This window comes from Rhinolophus sinicus, linkage group LG11, assembly GCF_036562045.2.
Source record: "Rhinolophus sinicus isolate RSC01 linkage group LG11, ASM3656204v1, whole genome shotgun sequence".
Taxonomy (NCBI): Eukaryota; Metazoa; Chordata; class Mammalia; order Chiroptera; family Rhinolophidae; genus Rhinolophus; species Rhinolophus sinicus.
Genome location: NC_133760.1, coordinates 53803319 through 53817926, shown reverse-complemented (window position 1 = coordinate 53817926; position 14608 = coordinate 53803319). Strand labels below are relative to the sequence as shown.

General features: G+C 58.9%; 1 protein-coding gene across 3 annotated transcripts; it reads right to left on the bottom strand.

Moving 5' to 3' along the window:
• Positions 1-243: 243 nt before the first annotated feature.
• On the bottom strand, positions 244-2794 carry TMUB1 (transmembrane and ubiquitin like domain containing 1). 3 transcript variants are annotated; one of them, XM_019712800.2, is made up of 3 exons: positions 2656-2794; positions 1319-1737; positions 244-1046 (listed from the first exon to the last, which is right to left on the bottom strand). In XM_019712800.2, the coding sequence occupies exons 2-3, from the start codon at positions 1705-1707 to the stop codon at positions 695-697; spliced, it is 741 nt and encodes a 246-aa protein (XP_019568359.1). In that variant the 5' UTR covers positions 1708-1737; positions 2656-2794; the 3' UTR covers positions 244-694. The 3 variants fall into 3 exon arrangements, with proteins under 3 accessions (XP_019568359.1, XP_019568362.1, XP_019568361.1); XM_019712803.2 differs by lacking the exon at positions 2656-2794 and adding an exon at positions 2286-2309; XM_019712802.2 differs by lacking the exon at positions 2656-2794 and adding an exon at positions 2097-2265.
• Positions 2795-14608: the final 11814 nt, after the last annotated feature.

The window sequence follows — 14608 nt, the reverse complement described above, 5'->3', positions numbered from 1 at the left end:
GGCGCCGCGAGCCCTGCCCTCAGCTTCCGGGAAGCTCCGCGCGGGGCGCGGGGGCGGACCTGAGGCCGGAGGGGCGGAGCCAAGGGGCCAGGTGCCGAAGCGGCTGCGGAAAGGTGAGGGCAGTCCGCGTCCGGCCTGGCAGGGCTGGCCAGGGCGGAGGGCCAGGTCTGCACCCGCTACTCATTTTCTCCCGGTGGACAAGGGCTCCCCGCCCCCCGCCCCCACACAGACGCACACCGAGAGTGAAAACTTCACAGTCATTTAATCTGCACATGTTCCAGAGAACCCCCTCCATCTCTCCCAGCCCCCCATGGTCCTTGGGTCCCCAAATCAGCACAAGGAGCAATTGGGGACTAGAGGTGACTGGGTACTCAGGCAGAACACTAAGCCGGGTCCAGGGGTGTGGCCCTGCGCTGCCCAGGGCCAAGGCAGCGACAGCAGCTGCCTGACCTGGAGGAGCCCACTGTCAGTGGGGGTCGAGGGCCCACAGCCCCAGGAGGTGGCTCCGAGCCATGGAGGTCACAGGGAGGGGCCTCCGCCTGCCCCTGGAGTGCCCTGCGGCGCAGGGCTGGGCTCCAGGGCAGCGGGAAGAGGCAGGCTGGAGAGGTGGGCCTGGGCAGACAGCAGCGCCCACCTTGTCGCTGGGAGCGAAGTCCAGAGGGGCCAGCCACACTGCCAAGAGCCCGTGGAGGCACTACGGGCGGTACATGGCAAAGGCCAGGAGACTGAGGAGCAGGGTGAAGCCGGCCAGACCCAGAGTGGCGGTCAGGGGGAAGAAGGGCCGGTACTGGATCTGGCAGTACCAGAGCAGCAGCAGCAGCAGTAGCAGCAGGGGCAGCAGCAGGCTGCCTATTTCCAGCCCGGAGGGGCCTGGCTCGGACCCCGGTGGGCAAGGGGGATGTGGGGGACCGACCCGTGTGGACACGTGGCAGTGGAGAACGCAGTTGGGAGGGAGGTGAAGGCTGCCCAGGGTCTGGGTGTCGTCTCCCAGCAGTTGCCCTTGGTAGATGAGTCGTACCTGCTGCTCCCGGCCGGGAAACTGGGTCCTGAGGAGAGAGGGACCTGGGTAATAGAGCAGGCCTCAGGCAATCCTAGTCCCTTGCCCAGAATAACACTCCCACCCCTCCCCTCTGCCCTCTACCCAGGTCATGGTCTCCAAGGGTGTCCCCTCCTGCTACAGGGGAACAACATTTGTGTGATTTGGGCATCTCAGTCCCCTCATCTGTAAAATGAGGGCGAAGTCTCAGGTGTCTCCGATGGCCCTTCCCCCATACTCTTTAGCATTTCATTCCCGTCCTCAGTCCTCATGCCAGCTTACCTTTTCAGGGAGCCAATGGTGTCGTGGGGCCAGGCCCTGGCCACCTGCTCTGAATCGTTGAGGAATTTCAGCCGTAGAACTAGGGGTTCCTGGGGGGAGTCTGAGGGTGGCGGTGCCGCTGGGAGCCCCGTGCCAGGCTCTGGCTGTGCAGCCTGACCTCTGTGTCGCAGGCTGGCTGTCTCGGCTCCTGGTGCCTCCCCCCTGATGCTGTCAGTGGCAGCCATGGTTTCACTGGGCTGTGCTGGTGTTGGGGTCCCTGACGGCTGGGGCAGTGGGTCAGCGCCCTCCGAGGTGTGTGTTGAGACCCAGGCGAGAGCCAGCACCAGAAGGCAGGCAAGCACCGCGAAAAGGACGGTCACCTCATCACCCACCCCTTCAATCAGGGCCATGGCACCTGCCTTGCCCGCCGCACTACGGAGCTGGAGAGGCACAAAGAACCCATGAGGGGTTGAGGGGCTGGCTCACCCGCCAACATCTCTCTGAATTTCAACACGCTCCTGACCCCACCCCACCCCACCTCTCCCACAGTCCTCACTTCTCTGCCCCCTTGTCCAAGCCCCACGCTGGGCACAGACTGCTCTGATTCCTGGTTGCCCAAACTTGCCTCATGCGCCCCTTCCCATCACCAGATTCCAACTCCTAACTTTTTATAACTTAAGTTCTAGGTCTTTAACCAGCTCCCCAATTCACCTAAACCCTACCCAAGATAAGAGCCTTGCTCTTCTAAGTAACCTGTGCCCTAAACTCAACCCCCATCAAACTTCACCCCAAAGCTTACCTATTCTTCTGTCTACTTCATCTCAAAGTTTATCTAAATTCCTTCACCTATTTCACCCCCAAGCTGCTTATCTACCCCAAAGCTTATCTACTCCTCCATCGTTAAAGTTTCTCCATGGGGGAAGAAAAAGGGCCTCTATGCCGCACCTCCCACACCACCCTGGTTACCATTTACCCAAACCCCACCCACCGGGACGGGACTGCTTCCCAAGGCTTCCCCACACCAGACGTCAAACTCCGCCCTTTGGCAATCTGGAGCCTCTGAGGGTTGCCACCCCCCACCCAACTCAGCCCCTCCCGGTCCACTCAAGCCCCACCCCGCGGAGGCCCAACTCCGCGCCTCCTCTGGAAGCCTCTCCAAACTCAGCCTGCTGCTGGACCCCAGATCCAGCCCGAGAATCCGATGCTTCGCTCTCCCCACCCCCAACTCCTCCATCACCCCTCCCATCTTCCCGACCCTTGATCTGTGGGAGGGCACGGGCGATTCCGGGACGGGGCAAGCGGGTGCTAGCTGGGGCCCGGGACGGCGGCGTGGGCGCGGTCACGGCGCAGGGACTCACCGCCCAGCTCCGCCAGCCCCATAGCGGACCCTCGGGCACTTCCGGGCGGGAGGCGCCGAGGTCGTAGACACCTGAAAGTACCCCCCTTTCTCCGCCGCCGCCGTCTGGAGCATTGTGGGACTTGTAGTCCGGGCTGTGCGCAGTCCCCGCCCTCCGCTCTGCGGACCCACGTGTGGGGCTCGGCGGACTGGTTCCGGTCCCCTCAAGTCTTTGAGAGGCCGACGGGGCGGGTTTGGGAGTTGTGGTAGCCCTGAGAGGTCTGGGTGGTAGGAATATCCGCACCCTCCCCCGCCGGCAGCGGGGCATCTGTCACTGCAGAAACCAACGTCAGCAGGAGCACGTCAGAGCCTCAGTGGGACTCAGGCTCTGGTGAGCTCAGGTGGCCCCTACCCTGCCTACTCTTACTTATGTCAGAATGAACGCCAGAAGGCACCTTGGACCCCACGGATTGGCTCTTCAGCCCACAGCCCAGTAACCATGGGCTGCCCCACTAGTCTAGCTGAGTTTACCGGTCCCCAGGGCTGGCTAGGGTGGCTTGAGCTGTCCTGTTTCCCTGGTCCTCTCGTCCACCTGGCCCTGCGAAACTGTGAACGAAGCATGGACTTTGGAATCTGACACAAATGTTGATTCCTTATCCGTTAATGACCTTAGATGCGTTATTGAACCTCTTTGAATCTAAATTTCTTCCTTCCTGAGACCTATCTCATAAGGCAATTGTGAGGAAGAAACTGTGTTTGGTTAAATAAATGCGAAAACTGCGGAATCTGCCACACATTACATATTTCCTCAGCTAGTATTAGTACATTCCATTCAAATCTGGGCTCGAAAATGTTGTCTTTAGCATGTTACCAGGTAGAGGATGTTGATTTGAGCCCCAGCCTGGTGGAGGCCAGCTAACTTTTGTTGTTTTTCCCCGTTTCTCTGGACTCCTGTAGCCATAGAGATCTCACATCCTGGATTTTATAGGCCCGTCTTGATTAAAATGTACCCTTGTGTTCCCATAGCACGTAATACTTGTGGGAACAAGTACTCCAAGTTGCCTTGAGAATGTCAGTTTCGATTTATTACATGCAGAACTAACATATCTGGTTCCTTTCTCCCATTCATTGATTTATTCTAGAAACATGCATTAAATGTATACTATGTGCCAGGCATTGTATAAGATGCTGGGAATACAGTGGTGAATCAGACCCTGTCCCTGCCCTCATGGGGCTTCTCAGATAGAGGAAACAGACATGTAGACAGCCCACCAGTGCTACAGCAGGTGTGCAATGGCTGCTGGGGCTACACATTTGAGAAGCTCTTTCCCCAGCAACTCTCCTGGGAGGTACCTGGTGCAACTTCTTGCTGTCAATTCTAATTAGGCATGTAAACAAGATGTTAGACATTGCTTTACATCAGAATTACATCCGAGTTAGTTGTTCTGTTCAACCACTGTATTTTGCAGATGAAGCCCAAAGAGGGTTTAAGACATCCTTAAAGTCAAACAGGTAGACAGATCCCAGATCTTTCCGGAGCTGGAAGGCCACTGGTGTTGATTAGCTTGCAATGGGTTCTTCGGTAGGTGCAAGAAACTTAGGAACGGTGACTGGGTTGGTACTGGGGCAGAGTTATGTGGGTGGCCAAGTGGGGGGGCAACTTTATGCTGGGAAAAGACCTAGCTTGGCCTGGGAAGTAGAAGTGTGTGTAAAAAGGATGACATGTGTCAACTGTGCTGGGGGGGGGGCGCAGCCCTGGCAGTCTGATTGGCTGGGTCAGTGCCCTGCACATGCCACCTCTTGTGGGTTTTAGGAGAGTTTGGCAATGGGGATGGCTAGCAGAACTGCAGACAGCTTTGGCAGTCGAAGTGCAGAGAACTGGGACAGTGAAGGGAGGTCCCTGGCCCCAGAATGAGTGGACAGGAACATAGGCTGGGCAAAGGGGTGAAGACAAAAAAAATTAAGACAGTCGTGTGGGCTCTGGTGTCTCTTGAATGGGGTGAGTTGGGGGAAGAAGACGTAATATTTGATTCCTCCCTCTTTCTTCTGTGTACCTGTGGGGTCCCACGGTGGTCAGCGAACCCTCCCCAGTTCGGTAGAGGGTTCTTTAAGGAGAGACCGGTAGATAGGAGGAGGTAAGTTGTTGTTCAAGTATCATTTCCAAGAGCCCCACCAATGACGCTCTCAGGGAGAACTGAAAATAAGTAGCCAGGGACCCGGATTTCCAGCCTCTGTGCTGCACCGTTAGTGAAGAGTCCAGGGCAGGGCTAGAGAGAGAACCTCGGGGACGGGGTGGTCTCCAGAGATGACCTCGGGCCGGAGGACAAGGGAGCCTGTGGCGCACTGAAGGCAGGACGAACTAAAGGAGGCGCAGCTGGGCCTGGGCTGGCGGCCCTTTTCGGCCAATCAGCCGCGTTCCTCAGCACCCTCAGGCGCAGGGCACTTTTCGGGCACTGCCCAGAGATCGGACACCCCACCCAGACTAGCGCAGGGAGGCGAAAGTGACAGCCGGGGTTGGAAGAAGCCAGGGCAGCTGTCCCCTACGAGCGGTGGCCCCAGCGGTGGGTGTGGGTGGGGGGGTGGCGGGAGGCGGAAGGGCCTAGGCTAGGTGGGAGGGGCCGGGAAGCCGGGGCTGTAGCGCGCGGCTGGGGGGGTGGAGGCTGCAGAGCCAGCGAGCAAGGGGCGGGGGCGCTGGGGCCGGCGCGCAGGAGGGGCGGGGGCGGCGGGGAGGGGGGCTCGGGCTGCTTGTGTCGGAGCCGGCGGGGGCGGCGGTGCGTGCGCATGACGCGGGGGGAGGGCCCGGGACGCGCGCTCCCGGTCCCGTTGTTGTTGCCGCTGGAGGCTGTTCCGAGGCAGCGGGATTGCGGCGCCGGGAAGCGCCCAGCAGCAGCGGCGGCCACAGCGTGCGCGGCGGCGCCTTCCGACCTCGGCCACCGGCCCTGGGTCCCAGGCCCCATGCACTAGCCCCGCGCCGCCGGCTCTGTAGTCCCAGCCCCGCCAGCCCCGCGCGCCCGCCCGCCGCCGCCGCCGCTGCGCCGCCCCGGGCCCCGGCCGGGCCTGCCTTGGGCCCCGCGGCTCCGGAGCCATGAACTTCCAGGCGGGCGGGGGCAGAGCCCGCAGCAGCAGCCGAGCCTGGCGGCGCCGGGGGCGGCAGCGGCGGCGGCGGCGCGGGGGGCGGCGGGCAGTTCGGCGGCGCGGGGCCGGGGGCCGGGGGCGGCGGTGGCCCCTCGCAGCAGCTGGCCGGCGGGCCCCCCCAGCAGTTCGCGCTCTCCAACTCGGCGGCCATCCGGGCGGAGATCCAGCGCTTCGAGTCCGTGCATCCCAATATCTACGCCATCTACGACCTGATCGAGCGCATTGAGGACTTGGCGTTGCAGAACCAGATCCGGGAGCACGTCATCTCCATCGAGGGTGAGCGGAACCGGGGGTTGCGGGAGCCGGGGCGCGGTGGCTCCTCCGGCGCCGGCCGGGGGCTCTGCGGGCCCGGCCTGCCGCGCTCTCCCCATCGGGGGTCCTCGCGCGCCCGAGGTCCGGGCCATGCGGCTTGCTGAACGCCAGGCACTGCAGAGCCGGCGTCCAGGCTTCGCCGTATCTCGTCTGGGGACACTTTTGGGCTGAGGGCCTGTCTCGTGCCGGGGGACACGTTTTCTGCTCTTGGTGCTCCAGGGTTCGAGGGTGGTGTCGCTCTGGGGACGGGTGTGCTCGGAGCCGCAGAGGTGCGGTGGGGGGCGGGGGGTTGGCTAGATCTGGTCAGGCGTGGCCGGGGAGGGTGGGCGCGCCGGAGGGCCTCGGAGGGCCGGGAGGTGGGGCAGCTGCCGGAGAGGCGTCTCAGCTGCTGGCAGGGCTGTGTCCCGCGGCGGGGCGGGGATCGGAGCCTCCCGTTAGTGGATGGCAGACTTCCCGGGCCCAGCGCCCGCGGGCCCCGAAGGGTGGCGCTCGCGGCGGCGCCCTCTCCCGACGCACATCCCGCACGCTGCCTAGGCCCCGCAGGCCCGGCCTGGCCAGGGGATCCGGCGCCGCGACCGCGTGGGAGGTGCCGGCGGGTCCATCCACGCTTGCGCTGGGCACCCGCCGCTGCTTTCCAGGGAGCCTCTCCGGAGGCCGGCGCGGGACTATGGGGCGCTGACCGACTTCCAGGGACATGACGTGGGGCATCAGGGGCCGGAACCCCTGGCCACTGCACTTCCCTGCGCTCCTTTTTCTAGGCTCTTGGACCTTGGACTTCAGCTATCTAGGGGCAGAGGAAGTGGGTGCACACTGCTGGCAGATGCCCCACGACCCCTGGTGTGAGGGCCAGCACCACCCGCGGCACCCCAGTGGCATGGTGACCTTTGAGTGCCCAGTGGGCAGATGGGCCTCACCCTGGGCCATCTGCTTCCTCCTCCAGTTCCATTTGAAGGGGGACGCCCACCAGCAGGTGGTGGGTTTGGCCCCAGTGGAAATGCAGGGAGAGTGCGAGGCGTTTTGCTGATGACGTGGAATTGTGAGCAGGGACCTGTCTACTACTTGGGCCTCACAGTTCATCCCGTGTGAGGTTCTGGGGGCCCCTTTACCCGAACACCCCTATTCTGCTTTAAGAGATCCTCATAGCTGGGGAAGAAGCATTGCGTCTGTTGGGAGTAGAAGACCCCATTGGAGATGGGGTCTTGCCCTTTTGTTGTGACATCCCAGTCTGCCTTCCTTTTGTCCTTCCCCAGCCCCTCTCTTGTCTTTCCTCTCAAGGCTGAGTTCATTGTGAACTAATTAGGTGACAGAAATAACTCATTAACATGGATCTGAGTAAATGGCCTGAATCACCATTATGGCTGGGGACCTGGAGGTGGCATTTGTGTGAGCCTGGGGCCCCAAAGAGAGATGACCAATTTTTCCTCCTAGAGCTGAAGGGGGTGGGGCCAGGAGAGCCGCCATTCCCTGCAGCTTCACTGCTCTTTGGAGGAAGTTCCTGATCAGCTCCAAGATCTCCCACCCCACCCCACCCATGCCCCTTTTAGTGAAGAGACTTGGTGGGACAGCCACAGTAGGGGTAAGGGAAGACATCTGCAGCACAGAGCTCTTTCCAGAGCAAGGAGAGGCAGGAATCCGGCTTCCTTAATCGGTGCTTACCCTCTCGCCCCATCACAGCGCAGGGCATCTCTGGCCAGGCATCTTCTGGGGTGTGAAGGCCATGATCGCTGGGCGCACCGGTTTTCACCCTGATCTTAAATTCAACACGACAGACAGGGCCGCTCTTAGAGCCTTCCCCTGTGACCAACTTCCCCACTGCGGTTTGGAAGTACCCCATGTTCCGTCTCCTTAGCCTGGGATCTTGGTAGCACCCTCGTGAATCCTGGGACCTGATGTCTCATTGTCACCAGGCCCAGCTGCTCCTCACACATCCTTCCTGATCCCTGCTTCCCTGTTCTTTCTTGGCAAGGCCTCCCACCTCTTTCTTCTTTCTCCCCCTTTTTTTCCAACCTCTCTCCTGGAGCCCATTTTTATTACCCACCTCACCCTTGCTTTCCCACTTCTGTCGCCCCAGCTTTTCTGCTGTAGGCAGGCATCAAAAGAAGGAAAAAAAAAAAACAACCCAGAAAACTCCCTTCTCCAGTTTCTGCCCTATATCCTTTCTCTCTCCATCTGCCAAACCATATTGCTGCTGTCCTGCAAAGCAGCGGCCCCACCTTCCTTCTTGGCGGAGGGAGGGGAGCAGCCTCCCAGGCGATTCCGTGCTCACGGTGAGTCTGACTGAGCCCCCACTGCCAGGACCCAGCAGACCTGGGTTGCGGCTGTTACATAAACACACTCATCGCCTGGGAGGCCCGATCCTGTGTTTACTAGGGATGCGGCTTAGTGGGAAGGGATGACATTCTCCTGGTGTGTAATAAGCCTCCGCCTCATTCCGGTAATACTCAAGTGAAAGGTGTATGTGCCCCAGCTCTGAAGGTGACCTGGGAGACGTCAGGATCCATCTGGGCCTCAGGAGGCACGGTGACACCTTGCCCTCTTGTCCTCTCCTTGCTCCTTTCAGTCACCTCTGACCCCATGGCCAGGGCAAGAGGAAGCCGAGTAACATTCAGCTGTCTGGGGTTTCAGGACAGGGTTTGAGGGAAGGCAGACCGTTTTCAAAGTTCCTTTTCCTACCAAAGACCAAGGAAGGAGAAAACATGTCTACCCTGGGGTCCTAAAGAAAGAAAGAAGTATAACCAGGAGCTGCGATGCGGGGTGGGAGGAAGGAAGGCTCACCGCGTGCAGAGCCTCTGAGCCCCTCTTACCTCCCTGGTGGGGAAACTGAGGCTCAGAGAACAGAAGGATCCAAGCTGATCGTCCAGGGTTTATGTGGGGCCTCAGGCAGGAGCGTGCAGGGAGCGAAGCTCTCAGGACTCGTGCTAACTTGCTTGGGTCTCCTGTTGTGTCTTAGAAAGAAGGTGGCAGAGGAACCGGGCCTCAGGCCAGATGGGGGACAGCCTGAGCACCCGGAAGTCAGGGAGCTGGGCCAAGTGAGCAGGAGCTGGGTGAGCTGTTGGGAGAAGCAGCCTTTGGGGTCCCAGCAGGTGGCCTGGAAAGGCAGACTTGTCCCTGAGAAGATGTGCACCCCTGAGGAGGTCTGCCTGAGGGGGCCAAGCAGGGCGCCAGGGAGGGAGGGCTGGAAGTGGACTCTGGCCACGGCTGTGCCCAGGAACCAGGCTTTGTCAACTGGGTGACTTGTTCCTGCCCCCTTCCTTTTCCCCTGGGGTCTTTTTAAACAGTGCAGTCCCTGTGAGCTTTCTGGTGGCACGCTGGCTTGGTCTTACCCTCACCTCGTTCTTCATGCACACGTGCAGGCACTTTCTTCCTGTCTCCATGGGCTCAGGGCTGGGTAACATTCTGCAGAGCTTTTGCTGTGGGTTCACATCTAGGCTAGAGAGAGAGGGGGACACTGGCTGTGGGTGGGCCTGTTGGGCTGGGGGCTCAGTGGGACTCAGCACCCACACTTCCTAGAAAGCATTCCCAGGCTTTCAGAGTGGATCCCCTGTGTGTCCGTGACTAGATCTGGCAAGAGCGCTGAGACGCAGAGAGAACTGTAGACAGAGAGACAGGGAGGCTCTCTCCTGAGCTAATTGTCCCTTCTGCCTGTTCCTCGGAGTGGGGATCCCCCAACACGGTGATAATTACTCACCTGTGGGCTCTGCGATGAGCACTTCCCCGGGAATTAGCTGGTTTAGGGGATGAGTGCCTGGTAGCAGGCTGGTTGCCTAGTTAGGACTTTGTGCAAAAGAGCTCTAGGAATTCTGAAAAAGAGGATGTCCTGTGGGGCTAGTGGCCAGGGAGGGCCGCGTTTGTTCTAGATGCATTTATTTAGCTCCTACTGTGTGGCCCAGTTGTATCAGGACAGTGGAAGGCAGGAAGGAAGGGGAGAAGGGGAGAGGAAGGTATATGCCGGCACTCTGAACCCTAGAGGTGAATGGATCAGCCTGTAGGAGGTGCCACAGGGGGCTTGGGAGTGGCAGGAATAAACCCAGAGTTTTAAAAACTCAGGGCAAAGGTTAGAGACTAAGGAAGACTCAGCAAGACCCTTTCCTCAAGGTCAGAGGACAGGGATGGAAGCCCGACCCCAACCTGACCTCAGGCTGCAGTGAGGACACCCCCCCCCACCAACCACTTCAGTCCTCATTCACTGCCAGGTGGGCAACACCCCACAAATAAGACAGTGCTTGTTGCTGAGTACCTCATGGCTAGTAGCACCTACCACTTAACTTTACCATTTATTTCTTTAACTGAAAGTGAGTGCCGGGAATGGGGGTCCAGGAGAGGGAACAGGTTTGCGAAGATGACAGGGGAGGGTGACACCTTAGCGTGGCACTGAAGGAGCAGCAGGCTGGGGCATTGAGTCCACAGGGGATGGGCAGGAGGATCCTGGCTCAGGAGTTTTAGTGCTTTATCCTTCATCATTCATTTACACCTCGCCAAGTTCCAGGAGACCGTTCAGATGGCACTTAAATCCTGCAGGAGACAGGCTGTCATGGGAGGGTTCAAGCAGGGGCGATGTGTGCTTTGCATTGGGGGGACACGTGCTCTGTGTGCAGCATGCCTGCCGGGTGGATCAGAGGGTGAGCAAGTGGGAGGATTAGTGAGCTCGTAGTGTAGTGTCCACGGGCGGGCGCCCTCCCTGCCAGCTGTCAGCCCGGCTCTGCCTCAGAACTTCAGGAGGAGGGGAAGTAAAGGTGTTCTTGCAAAGTGGGGGGAGCTGAAGTCTAGGGGAGGCCGAGAGGGCCCTTAGAGCTCCAGGCTCGCTATTCAGCATCACCTGAGCACCCACCTGGACCCTCTGGCTTGCTCTTACTCTCTTTTTAATATGCAGATAACTGCAAACTGCATTCTCCCTGACCCCTGGCTGGCTTCCACCGTGCAGGCCAAGGGGTCAGGGGCAGGCAGCTGATTCTGGGGCATGGAGCTCAGCATGCGGGTGTGAGAGTGGGGAAGGGACGTGACCTGGGCCACCTGCTCTGAGGATGGAGACGCTGCGCTGTGCAGTATTTCACCGATTAGCATTCCTGGGCTTGCCCGCTGGAGATTGTCACAGGCCTTTGCGGCACTGCAGCTTACCGTTTATTTTCCCACAGGCTCTTTTCGAGGTGTGCAAGTCTCATCTCCACTTTGCAAACGAGAGAGCCTAGGACTTAGCCGGCGGCCTTCCCCAGAGAACCAGGGGCTTCACCTGGTTTTCCGGCTCCAGCTCGCGCTTTTCCCCTTTATGGATGGACAAATGAGCTTTGGGGGGCCCTGCCAGACCCCAGTCAGTCCTTCTAAGGTGCCTCTCAGGGATGCTTTTGACCTTGAGTTTAACCTTTGGAAACGTTTAGAATATAACTTATGGGCAACTTAAGGCTCTTCTTCTCTGCTCTGTCTTCTGATGTCTCGAGTCCCCAGCTGGACAGTGGCCCTTGAACGTGCGTTTCCCTTCCGTGAGGACATGGATAATACGGATAGTAGATAGGTGCTTGATCAAGAAATACTTCAAAGTATTTAAACGTTGTTAAATTTTAAGTACGTGTTTAAATGACAACAATAATGCATGCTTGTTGTTAACAGATTGAAATGTGGAAGGAAGTAGGAGAAATGTGTGTACCCTGCCTTCCCCCCCCTCCCCCCGCAAGGGGTACCTATTTTGGCTGTCGGATGTGTGCCTTTCCGGACCGTTTCCCATTCTCCATATATCTGCTGTCAGCTACTATGTGATCACTTTGAGGTTACTGGCATTTCACAACAAAGGTGGGGTTTTGTGGAAAACGCCTTGTCGGGAGAAGGAACCAGAGAGTCACAGATTCACGAAAGGCCCCGGGGTTCATCTCCCCCCATCTGGCAGCTCTCTGACAGGTGTCAGGATTCCTAGGTTCTCGTTCCTCTTCTGCCACTGACTGGCTGTGAGAACTCGGGCAAGACACATGCACACACACACACACACACACACACACACGCATTTATTGAGAGCCTGCTAAGGCCGTGGTGATTGATGGCAGAGAAACCCATTAAAAACTGTCACTGAATTCACAGTAGCTGTCTGTTACTGTGGATTTTCTTACAACCTGGAAGTATTAGGTTGGCTCAGTTGTTTTTAAGCTTTTAAACCGCAATTATTTTTGCACCAACCTAATACAACTACTGGTGTGAAGGCCAGCCACAAAACTTGCTCGTGTCAGCGGGTTCCCACGCTCCCAGTTTGGGAACCACAACTCACGCCATTCTGCTCCAAGAGAGAAGGTGGGAGCGAGCCCAGGCTCTGCTCTTGCAGGAAGATCAGCGAAAGTATCCATGTCTGGGGGGCTGTGTCGTGGGCCCCTGTCAGTCCGGGTCTTGGTTACTGGTGAGTTGGTCCCAGGCCTCAGTGTGTCATGTCCCTTTGGTTTGGTGGTTTCATCTCACGTGGCTGCTCCTGCCCTACCTATGTCCCCTCCCCTCTTTGCTCTCCTGCCTGGAGAATAATTCTCCATGAGCGTGAGGAGAAGAAAGACAGGCAGGGAAAGGAGCCGTCAGGTCCCCCGGCTCTTCTATCTACTGTGGGATTGGCCTGCGAGCTCACAAGTGGATGTGCCCGCCTGCCAGCCTGTTGCTGGGCAGACTAGTGTGAACAGCAGTCAGAGGACTAGTGGCCTTCTCCCCAGCAGTGTTGCACCCCGATCAAATAAAGTACTGGCTTGTGAGGTGCAGGTGGTTGCAGGAATAGGGTGCTGATTCTACAGCCCAGACAGTGCAGATGGAGGAGGGCGAGCTCCGCCTTCCCTTCACTGCGAGAGAGGGTAGACATGACCCCCAGGATTCAAGGTCACTGTTTTGGAGCAGGGTCTGGTTAGGCCCCCAGGCCTTTCTGCATCCTGGTGGTCTCCTTCCAGCTCCAAGGAGAGGTGGGCTGGGTGACCCTGCTAGCCACCTCCCCCCACCCCCACCCCTGCCATGACCCCCAGCAGGGGTGCCACGATGCTACATGTCACCAGCAAATGTCACAATATTCCCCACACCCCATCCTGGCATTTTAGGCAGGGGCTGTTTTTGTAAGTTTTTGTGTTTTGTGTGTTGTGTTGAATTCGTGCTAAGTCATACATACATGAACAGAAGTACGGGAAGTTTGTGAACATGTGCGTAATATTGGAAACCATGTGGCACAGAAGACAGCCCCTTAGCCAGCAGCCCATGTCTGGTCTTGCATCGGCTCTCAGCCCACTTCCCTGCGGGGAAATCAGGTCTTGTGCCTGTCCTCCCCCTGCCTGGAGATGAGATAACTGTGGGCCTGTCTGCCCAGCAGGACCATCCCCTTGTTTGGCAGCAATAAATGCTGGTACCTTTTAGCAACCCCCTCGTGGTAACCTTTGTTCAGGGCGGCAGCAGGGAACCTGCAGGTGGGCTGGTCCAGGCAGCCCTCTGCCTCTAGCGTGTCCTTTGTGACATCTTGGATGGGATGTCTTGAGTTCCCTCCAACCAACCCAGAGCACGTCTGGTAGAGCTCTCCTTCCCCAGCCCTGTCGCTGTTGGGAGATAGGCGCTGTTCTGAACCGTGAATAGACCTTCCTACCTTCCTGGGTCCCCATCTCCCTGCCGGTGGTGTCCTGTGAGGTGACGTGAGTGCCCTTTACCTGTGAGAAGAGTGTCTCCCCGAGGCACCGGCAAGCTGGGATCTAAGCTTGGCTCCGTCCAGCTCCAGCGCTGGAAGCTTTCTGGTCTAAAGCCGTGGTCCATTGGCTGCCCCCTTCACCAGCCTTCCTTAGCCTGGTCCTTCATGGGGCCTGGAGCAGTCGGTGCTCTTCCCCTGGCCAGCGTTTGTCACGAGCTGGTGTCTGCTTTGCTCACTGCTTCCCCTTTGGACGCTGAGCCCTGAGCCCCCAGCTCAGTACCGGCCTGGCAGGTGATGTTTCACCAGTGACCAGCCCAGGGACCCTGTTGGGTATAGGAGGTCACTCAGGGAGCCCCCATCCATATCATGCTGGTCTGTCCTGCTCTAGGGCCACAGTGCTGTCATAGGGCCCCCTCCTAGCCAGGTGGACCCCCGCTGGCCCCAAGGAGTAGACAGCAGGTGGCTGCAGGTGCCTGACGAGGAGCTTTGGGGCCTGCACAGGTGCCGTGGGTCGGCAGGGGAGGCCAGATACTGCCTTTCAGAGCCTGTGTCTTCCCTCTGGCTGGAGGGTGGGAGGTGCCTCCTGCTTGAGTCTTTGAGATGGGCGGGCTCTCTGGCTTGGGCCCAGCTGCTGGCGCTTGTTGAGTGGCCACGCTGAGGTGATCCGGGAGATGGTGGCAGTGCGCCACGTTCTCTGTCCTCCCTCTCGGAGTTCCCATTCCTCCTCAAGGGGTCAGAGCTGGGTCAGAACTGGCCGGTCACTGAAAACATGGGTGTCCTGCTTTTTGGCTCCTGCTTCTGACAGGTCAGCTGGCTCAGGCCTTAAAAACCAGCTACCTGTCTGGTGAGCAAGCTTCCCTGGGAAGTGTGGAAGTGGCCTTCCCTCTGCCAGGCCCCCAGGGAGGTGGACATG